Source organism: Ambystoma mexicanum, chromosome 11, assembly GCF_040938575.1.
Source record: "Ambystoma mexicanum isolate Mex_15411 chromosome 11, UKY_AmexF1_1, whole genome shotgun sequence".
NCBI classification, from domain to species: Eukaryota; Metazoa; Chordata; class Amphibia; order Caudata; family Ambystomatidae; genus Ambystoma; species Ambystoma mexicanum.
In genome coordinates, this window is record NC_090934.1 from 759,363,138 (window position 1) to 759,384,353 (window position 21,216).

At 46.3% G+C, this 21,216-nt stretch overlaps 1 protein-coding gene across 4 annotated transcripts in view; it reads left to right on the forward strand.

The window, feature by feature from the left end:
- The window catches only part of SBF2 (SET binding factor 2), a 2,983,421-nt gene that overhangs the window by 1,051,263 nt on the left and 1,910,942 nt on the right, over positions 1–21,216 (forward strand). For all 4 annotated transcript variants that reach the window (XM_069623660.1, XM_069623661.1, XM_069623662.1 and 1 more), the window contains exon 6: positions 6,108–6,213. In XM_069623660.1, the coding sequence (XP_069479761.1) occupies positions 6,108–6,213 (106 nt within the window). The remainder of the gene's footprint in view (positions 1–6,107; positions 6,214–21,216) is intronic.

Sequence of the window (21,216 nt, forward strand, 5' to 3'; positions counted from 1 at the left end):
CCCTCTATCCTTTTATCGCTGACTTTCAACAAACATCTCGACGGCGGTGGAAAGGACGATTGTCCAACAAAGACCTTGCTTCGAAGCACCTCCTCAGTCTTGGAAGGCCGCACCGGGCCTTGGTCCTAACAGTAGGGAGTGGACATTTCTTAGGGCTCTCTAAGAGAATGCATATTCCCCATTGTGCTCCCTATTTTCACCTTGCTGCCCTTCCTTTAAACCATGGAAAACACTCCACTTAAATTTTGCCCAAGTTGCAATAAACAGTTTCCGTGGAACGACGAGCACCGTGTGTGCAATCTTTGTCTTGCACGGGACCACAACAAGGGCCATTGTCCAGATTGTCAGCTCTTCAAAGCTAAAACACTTAACGACCGAAAGACCGAATGTTGGGCCCACCACGCCATGCAGTCCAAGGCTGCCTTGGACGTGGAGGGGGCATCCAGCGACGAAAGCATCGCTGTCTTTTCAGACGTTAAAGGTGTCAGGGAACCGTTCGATTCCCAGGTGCTAGCCCCAAACCCAAAAGACAGGCCAGCGGCACTGTTACTGAGACGGCGGCAGTAGCATGCATAGTGCAAATCACACCAAACACATATCCCGCGGCCGAAAGTCGACAACGCCATCCCCGACATGGTTCCAAGGGGGCGGTCCACAAGTTCCTTGTCCTCTGGGCACTCTAGATCACCACACGACAGACCCCCAAAGTCGCATGTAGAACGCTGGTCCAAAGCAGAGCATTAGAGGACGCAGCTTCGGACCGCCCTCCCGCTGAGTCTCAACATCAGACTTCCACGTCGAAATCGGCAAAAAGTTCCAGTTCCTCAAAATTATCACAACTGGCCAAAAAACATGTCCCTGAGACGCTTCTCAAGTGAAGAACGTCGAAAAAACATACCTCCAAAAGCCACCAGTCCACTAAAACTCACCATTCCCACAAGGCGAAGGGTAGTAATACACCTCACAAGGAGAAAAGCATAGATTCCCAAGAGGAGGGTACCCTAGCAGGTGCTTTAAAAAATAAGCAACCAACCAAACACCACAGACTCCCATATCTGTACCATCTTTAACTTCCATTCCTAGCTCCACCCTATGGTCCTGTGAGGACATTGATAGGGTAATGCGCAGAATGACCTTTATGGCTAATTTATGTGAAATTCATCCTCAAGCCTTAAACAACCTACAGAATACACCAGCCACTACTGCCACATCCACCGCCCAACCCTCAGCAAAGAGGCAACGCCCAGACTCCCTCTTGCTCACTCCCCAGCTAGATCCAGTGCATTATGATCAGTATGATACTAATTCAGACACTGAACAGCAGGAGGCCCAAGGGGTGGGGGGGAGGGATCATGATATTTCAATGAGGAGGAGGATGTCTACATCTTGCCATCTCCCGACCATCTTGATGCACCAGTGGCAGATTCACCAGTGGAAAATCGACCCCAGTTAAATGACATACTCTTAAAGGCAGCTAAGCATTTTCAAATACAAACCCAAGAGACTCAGATGGATAAAGATTTTGTGGAAGATATTTTAGGGGAAATGAAGGATGTGACCCAGTTCATACTCCTCCTCCATTCTATACAGAGGAAAATACAGCCATCACTAGAGACGCCAAGCCAAACAAGGGACGTTAAACCCACATATTGAAAAGTTGTTCCTCCCTACACCTACAGATCCACTTTATATAAGGGGTCAACTTAAACCTGACTTGTTAATAGTGAACACCGCTAGCGTCCTCTGTAGCTGCCCCTGGTAAAGAAAGCAAAAAAAGTAATACTCTAGGGAGAAAGGTTCCCACCTCAGCGGCCTTCCAGAAAAGGATTGCGAATAACACCACATTATTTGCGAGTTATAACTGTCATATGTGGGATGAGGTTGCAGCTCTAATGGCATCATCACCTTAACCCCTCAAGTCACAACTCTCCCTCGCAGTAGCAGAGGGGAAAGCAGTATCAAGCTGCATCCTGAAAAACAATCTGGATGCCGCAGATAACGCAGGCAGGATCATCGCCGAGGGAACAATATTGAAATGCCATGCATGGCTTCGCCAGTCCGGTTTCAAACTGAAAACTCAGGCAACTCTACTAAACATGCCAATAGGGCCTAATGTTCTGTTGGGGAAGGCCATTGAGGATGCTCTAAAATCGGCCAAAAAGGAGTATGACACCCAAATCCCTAGGCCAATTAACTAATAAATCACCAGGCCAAAGGGGCGGAAGTAATTTTCACTGCTTTCGAGGCCAAAACTCACAAAAGGGTTCCAGTTATGGACAAGGCCAGGGCTCATCCTGGGGAAACAATCGGGCACAGGCTTTGCAAGGTTTCCAAAGAGGACAGCGCAGATCTCATGGCCGGGGGAGGTACTCCACTTCCAGAGGTGGAGCTACACCTCCTAAATAATGACCATCTGCTCCAGGTCACCTCCCATGCCTCTCCAGTCGGAGGGAGAATAACACACTTCACCCATGCATGGGAGCGAACCACCTCGGACAAGTGGGTGCTATCAACCGCAGCAGACGGTTATTGCGTGGAACTACTTCAGCGACCCTTAAATCATCCCCCGCTTCAAAAACCAACCAACAAAGAAGAGCAACACATCCTCCTGGAGGAGGTTGCAACGCTGTTACTCAAGGAAACCATCGAAATCGTCCCGGCGAACCAGGTAAACAAGGGTATCTATTCAACCTACTTCTTTGTGCCAAAGAAAGATCTAACAATGCGCCCAGTATTAGACCTACACCCTGCAAACACCTATGTTAAGCCACTGAAATTCCGCCTGACAACACTACAAGAAATAATCTCACTGCCAAAGCAGAGGGACTACATGGCAACATTGGATATGAAAGATGCCTATTTTCATATTTCAATGTTCCCAGCACACAGAATGTTATTGCGTTTCAAGATAGCGAACCAGCACTACCAATTCAACGTGCTACCCTTCGACATAGCATCCGGCCCAAGGATATTCACCAAGGTACTGGTGGTGGTGGCAGTGCACCTACGCAGGGAGGCACGCCCAGTGGACCCCTATCTGGATGACTGGCTGATCACAGGGTGTCTCCCCAAATTTGCAGGAAAAACACTCAAAGAACGATAAACATTCTCTTCCAATTGGGCTTCTTAATAACTGAGAAAACATCAAGCCTTATACCAAACTCAACCAACCAGTTCCTAGGAGTTGTCATAAACTCAGAAGAGGGGTTAGTCTTCCCATCAAGGGGAAGAGTTCAAAACATGTTACTGCAAATACCTCAATATCAGGCCAGTCACCAGATAAGCGTACGCAAAGCTACGCGTTTGCTAGGCATGATGGCATCTTGCATTTACCTGGTCCCACACGCAGGTCTGCGCATGCACCCCATGCAGGAGTGTTTAGTGAAACAGTGGTCTCAGGCAAGCGGTCAGTGGGACGATCTAGTGGTCGTTTGGCCAACACTAGTAGAAGGCCTTTGCTGCTGGATAAGGGAGAACGTGTTGAAGGGAAAACCCTTCCACGATCCGGCAGTCCAAGCGGTAGTTAAGACAGACACGTCACTATCCGGGTGGGAGGGGCACATCAGCTTCATCACACAGCACATGGTCTGTGGACTCTCATCATGGCACAAAACCACATCAATCTGCTGGAACTTCTGGCAGTATTCAAAGTGCTTCAAGCATTCGAAGCACAGCTGACAAATCAGTCGGTACAGATCCTAACCGACAGCACCACTGCAATGTTCTACATAAAAAATCATGGGGGCACACATTCTGCAAATCTGTCCAAGCTAGCACAGATAATGACATGGGCACTCAGATGGGGGATGTTCCTATCTTCCCAGCATGTTCCAGGGGAACTCAACACTCTAGCAGACTCACTGAGCAGAGATCCCCTACCAGAAGAACACAAGTAGCAACTAGAATCAAATCTCGTAGACCACATCTTTTCACAGTGAGGTTAGCCCACGCTTGACTTGTTCGCTACAAGAGAAAACAAGCTATGCCAGACTTCACGTTCAGGTTTCCCCAACCACACTCCAAGGGGGATGCCCTATGGATGAGCTGGTCATTAAATTTGCTAACGCTTTTGCTCCAACTCCTCCAATGAGCAGGGTGGTGAACAAGATTCACAGAGAGCAGATGGCGCTCATCCAAGTTGTTCTCATGTGGGCAAGACAACCATGGTATCCACATCTGCGCAAACTGGCGATGTGCAATCTCATCAAACTCCCGTACCAGACCATCTTTCTGACTCAACACGGGGGGATAAGAGTACATCCTCAACCTCACTCAATGAACTTGGCAGCATGGCTCCTGAGATCATAGAGTTTGGACATCTAAATCTACACAGCAGTGTCTGAATATCCTCAAGGAGGCATATAAACCAAACACCAGACACTGTCATTTCGACAAGTGGAGGAAATTTGTAATTTGGTGCAGTCTAAACAAATAAACCCCATAGAATGTACTCCATCCCACATTCTTAACTATATGCTCCACTTGTTAGACTCTGGGTTAGTATTGAACTCTATAAAGGTCCACCTGCCGGCTTTATCAGCTTACACCACCTCTCAGAGTTAATTATCATGGTGGAAAGTTCCAGTCATTAAGGTGTTCATGGAGGGAGTAAAGAGACTCCACCCTCCAATTTCAAACCCACCGTCAGGCTGGGATCTCAATGTAGTACTCTCAAAGCTCATGGGACCTCCCTTTGAGCCTATGCATAAGTCAAGTCTTAAACACCTGACATACAAGACTGCCTTCTTAGTGGCTGTTACTTCCATAAGAAGAGTTAGTGAACTGCAAGCATTGTCATTGCAGGCCCCTTTCTTTGTCATACACAAGGGCATATTGGTTTTACGTACACACCATCTGTTTTCACCTAAATTAATTTCCAAATTTCATGTGAACCAATCCATTGAGCTACCGGCCTTCTTCCAGAATCCAACAAGCTCATCTGTGAAGAAATTCCATACACTAGATGTAATGAGGGCAGTCCTTAGGAAAACAGACCAACTGTTTGTCTCTGCAGCACCAGGCAGAGAAGGAGACCGCATTTCCAAGAATGCCATCTCCAGGTGGATAGTCGGATGCATACAGCTCTGTTAGTCATTATCAAGCAAAACTCTGCCTTTCACACCAAGAGCTCACTCCACAAGGGGTACTTAACGCAAATGTTCCGCTAGACACGATTTGGAAAGCAGCTTCATGGAGCTCAGTACATACTTTCACGCTGCACTACTGCATTGACACTCATTCCAAAGTAGATACACAGCTGGGACAAGCGGTTCTAAAACATCTATTTGCCGCTCGACTTCTCAGAACCCACCACCTTCTCCTAACAATGCTTGCTAATCTATGCATAGCATGTGATCTAAGCAGATTCCACAAGCCTCAGAAGGGATACATTACTCACTCTAATCATATTTCTGATGCTTGTATCTGCTTAGATGCTCTCACCCTTCCTCCCCTTGGAGAGAAGGTGCATGGATGTTTATATGAGCTTATCTGATACACATCTGCTTTTATACACCTGTAATCGCGCTACACTTCATGCTACCTCATGTCAGAAACAAAATAATCTGAGGGACCTCAATGCGTGAAGGACCATGGGTACGGTGGACATCGCACTAGGGATAGTATTACTGGCACTCCTTGTCGACGTCCCCTTTTGCTTTTCGAAAACAACTGTAATACTCCACAAATTTGTGCCTTATCAGGTAAGAAATCTATTTAGCCCATATTAAACTAGACCATTTCATTTGTTCTTTATTGTGGAAAGTATATTTGTTTCCACTATTATTGTCTCTGGCATATTAGTTATATAACTGTCTATCTTTGCGGGTTTCAGTGTAAAATCATTAACGAAAAAATATTATGTCATAGGTTTTGGAAGTGCATTTAATTATTATTGGATGCAAGCCAGCATCAACATTACTTTATAGCTTTTTAACTACTGTATGCATGACTTAGAGAACCAGCCATGAAAAAATAATGCATATTTTGATGATTTAATTAAAGGAACAAAATAACAGTCACTTATCCCTGTAGATTATTGTATACATGTATTCATTGACTTAAAACTGAACATAGCTTGTATATTTTGGTTTCATAACTTTTTGCAGAAACTGTTTTCTTTGGGAGCAGGAGATAGACAGCTGATACAAACTCCCCTGCACCAGAGCCTCCCGGTTACAGGCACCAGTGTGGCTCTTCTCTTCCAGCAATTGGGTATGTCGGTTGTGAGTTCCTTCTTTTTTTAAATAACATTGCGACAAATGTAAATCACTGTACACCATGCAAACGGTTTTACGGATGCTACAGGATCATGATACAATCAGATTGAATCCTGTTGTTGCAATGGTTTGAAGATGATTTATTGAAGTGCTGTAGTTCCTTAGCAGCACATATCTCCAAAGCCTCCAGGCCGTGTCCCTGGTACATGATTACCTGACAAACTCAGCTTGAGAAATGTCATCCCTGTTGAATACTGCTGGCTGATTATTATTGGTAGCAGTAATGCTTTCCAATGAATGTACCTCCCTGGGTCCAGTGTCGAATGTTCCTCACACTAGGGACTCAAAAACCTGCTCCTGTTAATCCAGTTAGTGTTAGTAGAGGAACTTCAGTTATATGAAGTTATGTGGATTCTGGAGAGCTCACCCTAGGAGGTTGTGGGTGTTACACAATGTTTACATGATTTGCAATAGAATAGCCTGTCTTGATATGAATTTGAATATTGACTCTTATCTGAACCTTCACCTACCTACATTGATGCCCTCTTACCTCTTTATCGTCCTCGCGCAATCTTTGTTGGTGTTGTAAACTGTTATCAGTCGTTCTCCTTATAGTAGCTATCATTTGTTCCATATTGTTCTATTTTCCTCAGTCTCCCACGCGTCTATCTTTTACTTAGTTTATAGTTAATACTTATTTGTTGTACTATGCTCGCTAACAGATTCCCTAGGTTATCTTTCTTCTTTGTGTGTTTTTTTAATGATGTTACCATGCGTGATATCTGTTTTGAAATTGCATTAAAACATTTGGGAACAAAGAGCATCCTTACACTGGGAGAGCATTATTTCTGCTTTAGATCTTGTAGCGTATGGAGTGGACTTAAAATATCAATCTCTGTAGTCAACTACAGGGTGACACCAAAATAGAGCAAATATGGAGTGCTCGTGAAACCTGGTTTTTTTTCTATGGCTGAGAAAAACAAAAAGTGTTGAAGGAATTACTCAACATCAGCCCATCCGTAATGGGAAATTGGCAGTGCCTCACCACCCATAAAAAAAGTAGAATAGACTGTCAGCGAGCTGCAGAGGTAATTTAGCCTGTAGCTTATTGACTGGAAAGTTGTACAAACAATTCCAGTATGTGCTTACAGGGCAGCACATGCCTAGTAAGCTTCCATGTATGGAAGTGCGCAAAGCTCACTCAGTCACACATTGGTGCCTGCAAGGGCGCTGGCCCTTCAGGCACTCGGTGATACTACTGCATAAGAAATTCAACTTTCTGCTCCACCTCCTCAGAGGCATTCTCCCTTTCCCCAGAAGCTGAATGTCTCCAGAGCCCTGGTTCTCTCTAGGCTGTACTACTGCAACAATCACTTCCTCAATCTGCCTCTTTCCTCCCTTCGCCCTCTTCAACTAATCCAGAATAAGGCCGCAACATTTATCGTTGGCCTCAAGCCCAGGGACTACATCTGACCAGCCCTAAAATCTCTCCAATGGCTCCCGGTGGCTGCAAGGATCAAATTCAAAACCCTCTGCATCATCCACAAGGCTTTCTGGGGCCTGGGATGCCGCTTCATTCAACTGTCTCTCCCTAAATACCTCCCTGCTAGAGTCCTTCGGTCCAGTAGCTCGAACTCTCTGCAGATCAGACGTTTCTCCAAGCAGAGAGTGGGGGGGATAAATCATTCTTCGGCAGGAGCCTCCCTCTGCAATGGCCTTACTGCCCCTCTCAGACTTGAGCCAGATCTCCTTAAGTTCTGGAAACCTCAAGACTTTCCTTTTCACCTCCTCCTTCCCTCTTCCCCCCGCTTGCTAAACTGTCCCCCCCCCCCCCCCGCTGCTGCTGCGACTGGTGTCTGGACCCTTACGTGCCTTACTGGGCCCAAGCCCTCCTCGTCCAGTCTACCCCAGTACCCCTTACCAGCACTTGCCCACAGTCACCCTTCCCTGACTAGCATGAATCTGGTCCACCCCTTCCCCGCACTTATATGTTTTGTTCACACTAGGTGGCATGCATGCCAGTGATGTCATTTCACCAAAATGTCAGGGGTAGTGACATCACACGACCCTTGACCTCTGATATCACAGGAAGTGATGTCATTTTACACCACTCCAAAGTGACATCACGGGAAGTGCTGAAACACAACCTTTCACCCCTTGACAAAACAGGAAGTGGCATCACATAGCATTGTTCCTTAGTACACTACGAGAAATATGGTGGTGATACTGTAATGTGATGTACATTTCATACAAGAATGGATCACCATATGTATCCTTAATATCAGTGTGTATAGACCCATACTACCAGATTACGCTGAATGCAAGCAGACGTCCAAGGCAAAATGATAATGATGTGTTATTATATCGCACTTATGCACTAAAATGACAGGTCTGAATGTACTCTAAGTCAGAAAGCAATTTACATTGTTTAGTGGATACCATTAAACTGGTAACTGAGATTTAACAGCCGGCCAGTTCATCTGCAGGTCTGGTGCAATGTTGGCTACATGTCCAGCCTGCGTGGATCTCCTTTTCAGGCTTCAGAGGTTGGCAAAATACATACCATTGGGAGGGTTCATAACTGTGTATTAAAGAATGTAAAGTAGCACAGGGAAAGCAGGGCACTTGCACAGCATCCCGTACTCTGGACACTCGTTACCTCATACATGCAATGCAAACATCGTGAAGAGCATACCTGGGAGATGGACACATTACAACAAAGCCTTAATACTGTCACAAAGAAATGAAGGGCAACTTTATGTGCTATGGTCAAACATTTCTACACTGTACACAAGCTTTTAGGCGCAAGGATTTTGTTAAGTGACCCACCGAGATGGATCGTAAGAGAGACAACGGCAGAACAAAATGCTATAGCTGCAATTTACAAAAAACAAAACACATAGTCCGAAATGGATGCTTATTCTACTCTAAATGCTATTTAGAAGTATTTGTCTGCATTGAGAATTTGAGGTGTTTAAGAAAAGACTAAATCAGTGACTCACCCGCTGAAGTGTGCCTGAAATAAACTTTTTTACTGAGTTTAGCAATTATTGTATAGCATTCCAGAAAGGCAAATGATTTGTTATTCCTATTCTTTTTTATTTAGTATCACTGCTGAAAAAGAGTTTCAGTTGTATAACTGCCTGTTTTTTTTTTTTTTTTTAAGAGGCCTGAACAAAAAAGCCAGCCACTCCGGAAACAGAGCCACAGCCCAGGAGCTTCAATTAAAAATGAAAGAAAAAAATCTTTGTTTTAAAAATGTATTTTAGGAGTAGCAAGAGAGACCACAGGGGTTACAGTTGCGACCCGTGGCAGCCCCCAGATGACGTTCCTTGCACATGCACCATTGATTAAAAACATGAGTAGCCATGATGAGACTTTCATTTGCTAAAGAAAAAGTGAATTAATTCAAAACATCCCTCCCTATACAATTCTCTCTACTTCCCCTTTGTTCCAAAGAGATACCACCCCTTTACTCAATAGGGATATCAGACTTTCAACAGCATTCTAAAACCTCAATTGCAACAAACTACTGGACCCTCATCTATGTACATGGCTTGTTGAAAGGAAAATGTATTTTCAACATGTATGTAGACTAGATTCCCTTCAGTGATGTTTCTATTTAATTACTGCGTAAAAGCATACCTTTCTCACTTTCATTGGGCAACTTAAAAACATGAGAATGAGTAGCGAAGAATCACCCTTTATGTTTTTTCTGAAACAACTTGGCATTAACAACAATTTTCTTCTTGATGCTATGCTCGGGGAATTACTTGCATTATATTCTTTTTCAGGTATGCAGACAGTGAGTTTCCATTTAACTCCCTTAATGATTCTTCCGTGCTAGATGTCGCTACGCAAGGAGAGTCTGGGGATCTCACTGTATAAACACCATCGGCCTAATCTGTAAAATGTATATTTTTCCAGAAGCACATACACTTCTGAAATGTTCCATAATTTCTCGGGATGCACACTCAATTTATATATTTTCACTCCTCAGTACTGACAAATAACAAGGCCATGATTTGATCTAATTCCCTTTTATAGTATCACTCCCTTCAGGATTATTTCCCTTTTTGTTATTCAAAGTGTAATAATAATTATATTTATTGTGATTTAGTTTACATTTGAAACTTTACACAAACATTTATAATAAAACAATTATTAGCATGTTAAACATATAATACATATTAATATCTTTTGTTTTTCTCAAATGTGAATTTCTTTTGGGTGTTTCAAACAAGTGGCTACCCTCTTATGGACTGGTTCAGTCCTCCCCCTCTAGGAACAGGTGAGCATCAGTCAGCAAAATGGGGATCAGCTTTCCTCCACAGCCTGTCTGCTGTATCCTCCTCGAAAGAAGGCCTGGGACTTTATCTCCTACTAGGCCTCACTTATGGGGCTCTGGCAATAATCCAAAATGGGTCCAAAAGGAGTGCAATCCATTCCTTCGCCTTCCTGTTGTTATCAATTCTTCCTCTGTCAGTAAGTGAGTCTGGCAAAGTGAGTGTTTTGTATCTTTTATAGACCGAAAACCTCACCTTTTTGAGCTGTGTATAATTTCCCCAATCTAATTGGTCAATATGTGATTGGACAGTGCTGCAAAAGTGACTTCTGAGGACATTGGGCATTTTATTGAAGGGCGTAGTCTGATGGGAGTAACTTTTTCACCCAGTTACCCTCCCATTTTATGTGATGCCATTTCAGAGATTTGTTTCATCAAACATTGTAACATTCAGAAATAGTAAATTCCACACATATGACCACTTTACTAATTGGCTCACCAGTCTTCTCTCTAACTACACCATTTTTATCATAATGGAACAAATGGTTAAAGACTTACGGATTTTTTCATTTAACTCACTTCTACATTTTTATACAAATTGTTTTCTCATCTCAAAGTAATGGGCTCGTCACCACAAACAGGATATATCTATCCCTGACAACACAACCAAATACAAATTCACCAAATTTGAATTAAAAATACCCTCACCCAAATTTCTTTTTTTTTTTTCACATGGATTTTTATTAATCAGAAACAGAACACCAAAAGGAAACAAAGACAAAGGACCCCGTACCCAACTCCACCCCCTTGCCCCCCTGCACCCACTCCCCCTTTACCCAAACCATACCCAGAGGAACTAAGGAGAGAGAAATATCACCCTATAATGGGACCAAAAATACAGTCAAAACTGGCACAAAGGGCTCAAATCATAGAAACAAAGGATGGTCCAAGGAAGTTTATGCGGGAACACAAATATTCAAGGCATGTGAAAAGTCTCATAAGTCAAAGTCTCATTGATTCACAATCTTCATGAAGCAACACTACCATCCAGTCTTGCAAAAAGGAGTTCATGGTGTCGTGAGTGATCGCCGACAGTTTTTCATATGTGAAAATCACCCAGAGTTTTGCTAACCAGTCTTCCTTAGAAGGCATCCCAGCACGTTTCCACCCTTGAGCTAAGGCAAGCCTCCCCGCCCGCAGCATAGCTTGGACCACACGCGACACGGGCATGTCCTCCTCATCCTCGACCCACACACCAAGGAGAAATACAAGAGGCTGCAAGGGTAGGTCTGCTCCCGTAATCTCCTTGATCCAACTCAGTTCAGACCAGAAAAACTGGGCAGAAGGGCAGTCCCACTAGAGATGAAACCAGGACCCTCATTGACCACACCCCCTCGGGCAAAACGGGGAGGACCCCACATAAATTTTGGAAAGCCTCTCGGGAGAAAGATGCCACACGTGCAACATTTTGAAGTTATGTTCCGTTGCCGCTGTATACAGGGAACCCGAAAAAAGGGCCTTAAAAATGGCCGACCATGTAGGTTCTCCCATTTCCCCCCCTACCCAACCCTCCCAAAGTTTCCTAAAAGGCTGCCTGAGCTCAACATCTGCCGCAATCAACGCTTTATAAATTTTGGACAGGGAGCCTTTCCTACTATTGGAATCGATAAACACTCTCTCCAACGGAGTGGGGGGGCGAGTCAGATCTGCCACCCAGCTGGGGTCGGTCATAATGCCCTTCACCCGGACATAGTCAAAGATGGAGATCTGAGGAACGCCCAGAGAATCCACCAGACTATCATAGTCTATAAATACACCCTGCCTAAACAGCTGGGCTGCACGCTCCAGACCCCCATCAGACCACCGTTGAGTTCCCCGAAAATCTGTTACCCAAATCAAAAGGGGGAGCCCACACCGAGGACAGGGTGGAAGGCCAAGAGGACAGGGACACATTCCCCCTATCATTCTTACACAGCGACCACAACACGGACAGGGTGGGGTGTACTTTTACAGCTCTAGGAAGGGGGGTTCCCACAGCCCACAAGAGGTCTCTCACTTTTCTGGGGTGGGCATGAACATCCTCAATATATGACCAATACGTTCTCATCTCATCCCTTAAGTGCTCCAAGAACACCCTCAACTGAGCCGCCTTATGGTATCGCCGAAAATCAGGCAGCCCAAATCCCCCGAACGAACGCGGAAGAGTCAAAGTATCATACCTAGCCCCCGGTTTCCTCCCCCTCCAGATAAAGCGACACACCGCCGACTGGAGAGCTCTAAAGCAAGACTCTGGGATAGTGACCGGGAGGGAGGTAAACAAGTAGAGCAGACGGGGGAGCACGTTCATCTTAATTGTCACCATACGGCCAAACCATGATAACGTCAAAGGGGACCACCGCCGGAGATCAGTAAGAATCTTCACCAAAGCCGGAGGGAAATTGACTTCATACAGCTTCGTTAGATCCCACGGGATCAATACCCCCAAATAGCGTGTTGCCTCCCGCTCGACTCTGATACCTTCCCAAGTGGCCCCCTCCCCAACCTCCAAGCCAGAACTAGCCATAGGCATCAAGCACAATTTCGTATGGTTAATTTTCTACCCGGAGAAGGAAGTTTCCGAGTGGGAGGCAGGACCACAGCCGCCCTTATCCATGCTGAAATCGGGGGAGCGGCGAAACCTCTGCAGTGTACGAGACCGGTCCATTAGCAGTGGGGGAACAGTACTGAAAGGCTGCAGCTCCTAGAAGCAGATGGTAGGCAAAGCACAAGAGGCCTCACCGCAAGGCAAATCCCCAAGCATGCACTACAGTAGGCCCCTCGCTTGGACCTCAGACCAGTGCTCCCGGGACCACCTCTCCAGCACCCGGGCCAGACCCCAACTCGGCTGCGGAAGGGGGACAACTGGAACCAGCAGAGCCAGGCGTCTTCGGGCCCCGGAGGAGATCCCTGCCTCATCACCATAAGCAGGGAGGACCAGGAATCGCGAGGAAACTCTCCCTCCTCTCCGAGGGAAAGCCTGCTTCAAGCCCCTGCAGGAGACCCAGGCCGGGTGACGGAGCCCACCAGCAAGACCACACCGTGTCGTCAGAGCTCCTCCAGAGCTATGCCAATGGGTGCCGCCTCCCCAGACAGCACTCCACACACCGGGCCCGCTCCCTCCAGGTCCCGGAGCGACAGCCCGCCCGCAGGGTCCCAGGGCGCCTCCTCACCTCTGTGGGAGCCGGCAAGCGAGCCCCACCCGGGGGCAGGACCATCTTCCAGGAGCACACACCAGACCTCCTCCGTCGCTGTAGGGGACTCCCAGGCGCCTGTCCCCTAAGCCCTACACTTCCATGCAGCACTGCCACGGGATGGGGCCTCAGCTCACCCTGATACCCCGTCTCGTCACCACCTCAGCGAAAGCTGACAGCGGCCAGCAAGAGGGGCAGGAGACCCCTGCGGCCCCCAATCCACCAGCAAGCGGGACCCCCCGGACACAACCACTCCTGCCCCGACTGGGCGGACTGCACTGGGCCTCAATGGAGGAGCGCCGAAATCTCCAGCACAAACACACCTGCCGCCAGCTCCTTGATGAAGGCAGGCTATGTCAGTCCCTTCTGCCGTCCCCTTTCCTCCGTTCCGGGACGGCTCTATAGATGGGCCTGGGCGCCCCAGAAGCAGCCGTCCGCGACGGGGGAGCGTGACGCGGAGCTCCTCGGTGGGGACAGCAACCTCCCAGGCTCCGCTCTCCAACCTTGAAGGCCCGTTCTCAGAGACGGCGGCAGCTCTGAGTGTCGGAAAAACACTCAACAGGTGCTCACATGCTTTGTCAGATCCCGGGGGGGGGGGGGTCAAGCGATCAGTTGCGGCATGCTGGGGGGGCCCAGATCCCCAATTTAGGCGCCCGCAGTCAGAGACTGGCCAAGGAACGTCAACACATCCCGGCGCCCCCTGGTGGCTCCCCAAATTTCATTTTTATAGCGTTATACTGAGCATTTCAAGCTTAACATTTCAAAAGAAAGATTTACTTTCTATGACATTCTGTGTAAGAATGAGCAAAATAGTAAATGCCAATGCACCATTTAAGAAACACATTCTTTTTCTCACCTTACACATTACATGCAGTCATTCATTTTTCTGCACACTCCAAAATATCTGGTATTTTTGCTCTTGATTCAGAGCTGGAACTATAACATTTTTGACCCAGAGGCTTGGCGGTGGTCAAGTCCCTTGTAGTTTGTTTCTGGGGGCTTTATGACTCTCAATCCTGCCCCTCTTGGAATAGTTCGGGGTCTTGCAGATTCTAGATGAACACTGTTTTTCCAGATTTCTTTTTTTCCTTCCATGAGGAGCGACTGAGAGATTGAAATAGCATATTGGAGAAAATGGATCCACTGGTCAAGTTGAGCTCCTATTATTTTTTTTTTAAAGGCTTAAGCCCCCCAAATACAGATGCAAGTCATAAAGGAGCCCCTTTAGAATTAATTGCAAGTCTGGCTTCCCAGTGGCCTAGTTGCAGGTCCATCATTATCGTTGACTCCACCTTTTCAAACAAAATCCAGTTCCTTGAGAAGAAGGAAAGGCCGATCAATTCTGTTGTTTTGCAAGGGCTGGTGAACTGAACAGAATATCAGATGTTGTTCTGGCTTCATTTTAATTTGGTCTCATTCACAATTGCAGCTTTTGAATATACATGTTTCTGTACCCCTTGATTTTACCTTTTCACCCAACATGGCAGATTATCCATTGTATTGCTTATCAAATTCCTATCAAAGATCTACATTTTCAATATCTGTAAATTTCTTAATCCTGACTCTTCATTTCTATAAAAGAAAAGCAAACCAACAGCAGTAGAAAATGCACATTTGTTTTTCTGTCACTTTACAATGTGATTTTCAAGTCTATAATTTATCAAAAGTTGCAGAGTGCTTTCTTTGTCCTTGGAAATGCTTGACTCGGGCCTTGTCACTATATCTTGATTTTAGGGGCTGCCAAACAGGACCTCTGTTACTTTGTATACATTTTTCAGCATTCAATCATTGTTCTCTTCATTACGCGTTTTATCGGCACACGTGCAACCTTCAACTCGGTACACCTCTCTTTTGCTCTTAACACAATCCGGGGTTTTGTTTGCCTTCGATAGCACACGGGTCGTGTTAATTGGGTTTCTGTTTTCAATGCTTTTCCCTTAGCAGTTAAGGCTGTTACCAACGCCTCCTTTGCTCCTCCTTAACTCCATCGTTCACCAGGGAGGATAGCAGGTTTCCTGGAAGCACTTTGAAGGTTTCTTTTTTCTGCTCACTCATTTTTTGGCTTCCTGAAACGATGGACTCGCCAGGCTCTCTCTCATTCTCTGCAGCAGCCGATCAGCTCCTTGACCTTCCAACTTCTGTAACTTGGTTCGGAATCAGCCCCGAAAGAGCTGTTCCTTCTTGCACCCACCCTCGCTCAGAATGTGCCTGTGCACCCCACCTTTTATCCTGACAGGGAGTGTTAACTAGTGGCAGGTGTATATAATTTGTATTGCGTCACTGACTTTGACTGATCTCATTAGAGGGAAGAGTCCTTGCAAGTCAGTAGAGGTAATCCTCCTGGCCTCATTCCTCATCTTCCTCGGGTCAGTAGTGTTATCAAGGTGAAGTGGGGAGGAATTATGGGAGTTGTAGTTTCCCATGAAATAAGCAGGGATATGGGTTAGATGGGTTAAGGAAAAAGGGGGATACCATGTGTTACCATCAAGTGCTTCACCCCCCACTCCCTGAGGTTCCCCTACCCAGGTGATCCTCCCTCGCTTGTCTAACTCCAGGGTCGGGATCCAAAATTGAGGGCCTTTCCCAGGGACTAGGCTGCGAACCACCCTCTGGTTTTTCACAGTTGGCATAGCACCAAAATGTAACCTGGTCAGATCCCCAAGGCCTGGAAGGGACTCTGCAGTCCAGAAAATCAGGCCCACCTTTTCAATATTGCTGTAACTGAGCTACCAAGAGTTGATGTAGGGTGGAAGCTACAGAGCCCCTTTTGAAGTGGATGGCGATGGCCAGATCTCAGCCAATTGGCCTCTGAGCTAGAGCACTCAATGCTGAACAAAACTCCTGTTCTTTTGTCAGTACCCGGGCGCGGGCCCCTAGATGCATATTGGAGAAGAGGACAATCACTGCAGTCACACCACATGTTTAATGAATATTTGTGACACGGAGATCATAGATCCAGTAGTTCAATTAATGTTGACCCCTATGGACCATGCACAACTAACAATGAAGTTCCCTAATAGTCCTGAAGAGTCTTATGGAAAGCTCTGCTGGAGAGCAGACCGCACAGAAGCTCTTTGTCAGAGGTTATCAATGTGGGAAAGTGTGAAACCGACACTTGATGCAGTAATCCCAAAACCGAAAGAGCTGAGCTGCTATGTACTGCCATATTTCCTTGGTAGTGAGCCAAATTCTGCACAATTATAAAATCCTTCCAGGAGTTGAATAGTCTGGAGAGCCCCGCCTCGATGAGAGGCGATGAACCTCGGAAGTCGGAAAGCCATGTGCGGCAGAGGCAGACAGCCTCAGTGTAGCAGCACTGAGCCAGCACAGAGGCCAGGCGTCCACTTGATATCCAGATCGTTGCCAGGGTTTTTGAGTCCCTGCAGCCAGATCTGTTGGAAGGTAGGATATAATTTTAAAAAAACAATGTGAAGACTGCATAGAAGGAGTGAATGAGCATAAATAATCGGATAGGCATAAAGAAACTGAACCAAGACGTAGGGCGTATAAAAGGCCAGGTAGGGTAGGAGTAGGCAGAGACTTGAGACCTTTATCCCAGCCACCACCTATTTGTGAGTAAATGAAGGTTAAAGACATACTTTCTGTGTTTTGTAGGTCCTCCACAAAAGTCATGCATTTATTGTGTGCACTGATGATGGTTTCCTAATTACTATATGGGGGATTTCTATTGAAATTAAGAAAGCACATTTCCTGGAGAGCTGAAGGACATTTTCTTTTTTTTAAATTTCAATTTTATTGGTTTTGTAAAAGTTCGACAATCAATTACATGCAAATTCCATCACTGAGTCGGAAGAAAAAGAATGTTCACAGCAAATAACATTTTCATATAAAGCGTGTAAAGTCTCTTGGAATCAGATAATTAACCAATAACGTCAACAAAACCCACTTTCTTTACCTCGCCCCCCTTCACGTGTCACCGTACGGGGGTTGAAAACAAGTTTAAACATTGCTAAAGAACCGCTATTATACTCATGACATAAGGCAAGTGTGCACAGCAAAACCAAAAACTCTGGCATAACAGACTCCATCAGCATTTGACTAAATTGACACGAGATTCAGCAGTGTTTTGCACACATTCTTTTCACATGACATATGTGGCACGAAATTCTGACCATGCATTCTCAACATTGGTACAATCTCCATGTAAGGCTGCAGTCAGGCTTTCCATTCTGTAAATGCTCAGAGCGACACCCAGCCATTCAGTCTTGCTAGGGAGTGTGGCTCTTTTCCATACCATGATTAGACAGGCTCGTGCAGCCATCAACAGACCTAGCACCATTTTGGGTGCTTTCATGATCGTGTCCTCCGTTTCAATCAAGCCAAACAAAATCAGCAGTGGTTGTTTCTCTCTTTCGTCATCATCTAGGTCCCTGATCCAGCTAAGAACCTCTGACCAGTAGGCTTGGACCACTGCACATCCCCACCACATATGCCAATAATCAGCCTGCTTCCCGCAGCCCCTCCAGCAGTATGGGCTTACTCCTTGATACATTTTGGCAAGCCAGATTGGGACGTATTGCCATCTATATATTAACTTGATAGCATGTAGTTTGTACTGACAAGATATAGATGATTTCACCGTCCGTCTGCATATTTGAAGCCTGAAATTTGCCTGCCCATATCCGATTCCCATCTGCTTTTGAGTTTCAGGGAGGGTGTAATATCGACCTCAATCAATGCCAGGTACATTGCACTTATCAAACCTCTGGAGCCTGTGCATGTGTCAAGAATTCTCTCGAATGGGGTAAGGTCCCTCTGCAATTGTTCTTTCCATATCGGCCTTGTCAATACCCCCTTGAGTCTCATGTACAGGAAAACCGAGAACGGGCCTATGCCAAGCGCCTCCTGGAGCTCCTGAATGGTTATAAAAGAGCCATTTATCCATAATTGACCTGCCCTTTCTAGCCCCGCCTGGTACCAGGTCTCAAAGCTTCCTTGTTCCGGGATTTCATCTAGGATCCCCGTGGACCATAGGTGACCCGGAGGAGAGGGCCATGTCGTAACTCCAACCATTTTGTTGCCTGGCTTCCATATTGCCCATATTGTACCTATAATGGGGTGAGATTTGATGCTATTACGTAATTGGGAGCCAGGCACCCATAGCCATTCACCCAAAATAAAGGGACGGAGGTGATAGTTGTCCAGGGCTATCCACTGTGGTTATGACTGCTGCCTGACATGTGAAACGAGGACCCGGAGTTGGGCCGCCCTATAATATGTTTCGATGTCCGGTAGGCCTACCCCTGCATTATCTTTTCGAAGCTGGAGCAAGGATCTCGGAATTCTAGGCTTTTGGCCGTGCCACAGGAAGGCTAGTAGCAATTTTCTCGTGTCCGTGAAGTATTCTGGGGACATTTTAATGGGAAGCATTTGGAACAAATATAGTATCTTGGGGAGGATCACCATTTTTATGGCACTTAGACGGCCCAGCCAAGAGATGGTGAGCTTGGACCATCTTAGAATATCTTTTTGAAGGGCAAGTGACAATGTTGGGAAATTGGCTTCATATAGGGATCCTAGGTCGCGAGTAACATTAATACCCAAGTATCGGAGCGTGGTGAGACTGACTTTTACTCCTAGGGTGGCAAAGCGTTCGACCTCAGAGTCTCTACTTTTGTCGATTGGGAGGAGGACAGATTTCGCAGTGTTAATTTTCAGACCGGCCAACTGACCATATTCTTTAATTATTCCGACCGCGGCCGGGACCGAATCTAAGGGATCAGTTAAGTGTAGTAAGATATCATCGGCATATAGGCCCAGTTTGTATTCTCAATCACCTACTCTGATACCTTTAACTCTACTATCGTGTCTCAATTTTTGGGCTAACGGCTCAAGGGACATTACAAATAATATCACTGACAGTGGGCAGCCCTGCCTCGTCCCCCTTTCCAGGGGAAACCATCGTGAATAACCACCGTTCACCACTACTGATGTTGTGGGAGAGGCGTACAGCGCTTTGATGGCACGGCAGAGTTTTGGCCCTAACCCGTTCGAAACCAATACCTTTTCCAGAAAATCCCATGACACCCTATCAAAGGCCTTCTCGGCATCTAACGACTAAAGTGATGGGTCCCCTCCCATTCCCTGTGCCTCATGGAGTAAGTGAAGGGTTTTTTTCATAGTGTCCGCGCCCTGTCTCCCAAGAACGAAGCCAACTTGGTCCGAATGTATTAGCCTAGGGAGGTGCGTTTCAAGCCGAGCCGCAATGACTCTGGCATATATCTTGGCGTCGATATTGAGAGAAATGGGGCGATAGGAGCTGCAGTATTTAGGATCTCTACCCTCATACAGAATGACTGCAAGGAGGGCTTGAGAGAAGGATGGAGGAGCTTGACCTGTGTCGAAGATGTGGTTTAAAAGGGGGCAATGAAAGTGGAGAATGTATTGTAGAAACTGGGCGTGAATCCGTCTTCTCCTGGGGCTTTACCTGTCTTCAAGCGCTTTATAGCTTCTACAACTTCCTCCTCTGTGACTGGCATATCTAGGGAATTGGCCTCCGTGAGTGTGAGTGTGGGGATCCGCACCTCCTTGAGGTATGTGTCTATGCTTCCCACAGGAGGAGGGGGGTCACTCACATATAGATCTTCATAGAAGAAAGCAAATGCTTCTTGTACGTCCTTGGGGGAAGTCACTGTCGTGTCCGTGAGGGTGCCATCTGTCCTTTCGATAAGATCAATCCATCTCTCCGCCTTCTGTGCACGAAGACGAGCCGCCAAGAGGGCATCCGCTTTGTCGCCCTTCTCATAATACTTTTGTTTGAGGTATTGTAGGGTCTGGGCAGTTTTGCCCGCGATAAGTATTTTCAACTCTGAGTAGTTTAGCTTCTGCAATATACTTGGGTCTTTCAGATGGGGAGAACTGTGCCAGGCTCTGAGCCTTACAGAGCTTTTCCCTGATGCCCTTCTCTATCAAGGCACGTTCTTGTTTTTTTTTGGGCTCCTTCCCTTATGAGCACCCCCCTCCAAGTTGCCTTGGCTGCCTCCCACACGGATGTCTTCCCTACCTCCCCTGTGTCATAAGAAGCGAAGAACTGCTAGATTTCGGTTTCCAAAGCTTCCTTGAAGACCGAGTCAGCCCATAAGGAGTCATTAAATCTCCATTTGGTATTCCGGGGGGCCAGGTCGTTCCAGAGTATATCCACCATAACCATATCATAGTCCGTCCAAGCAGAGGGGTATATAGTTGCCGCTTGCAATATGCGCAAGAGGCCATCGGAGAGGAAGATGTAATCAATACGCGTGAGCGTGTCGTGGGGGAGGGAGTGGAAGGTGAAGCCTCCGTCCGTCGGGTGCAAATGGCGCCAACTGTCCACGAGACCATACAGATTAAAGGATAGTTCCGGGACTTTTTTTTTATTGTCCCTACGGTTCGGCCATGTGTTTTTAAGCATAAATCGGTAGATCGTAGAAAACTTTCGTATGGACCATACCCGACTTTTCGTCCATTAACGCACTCGAAATCA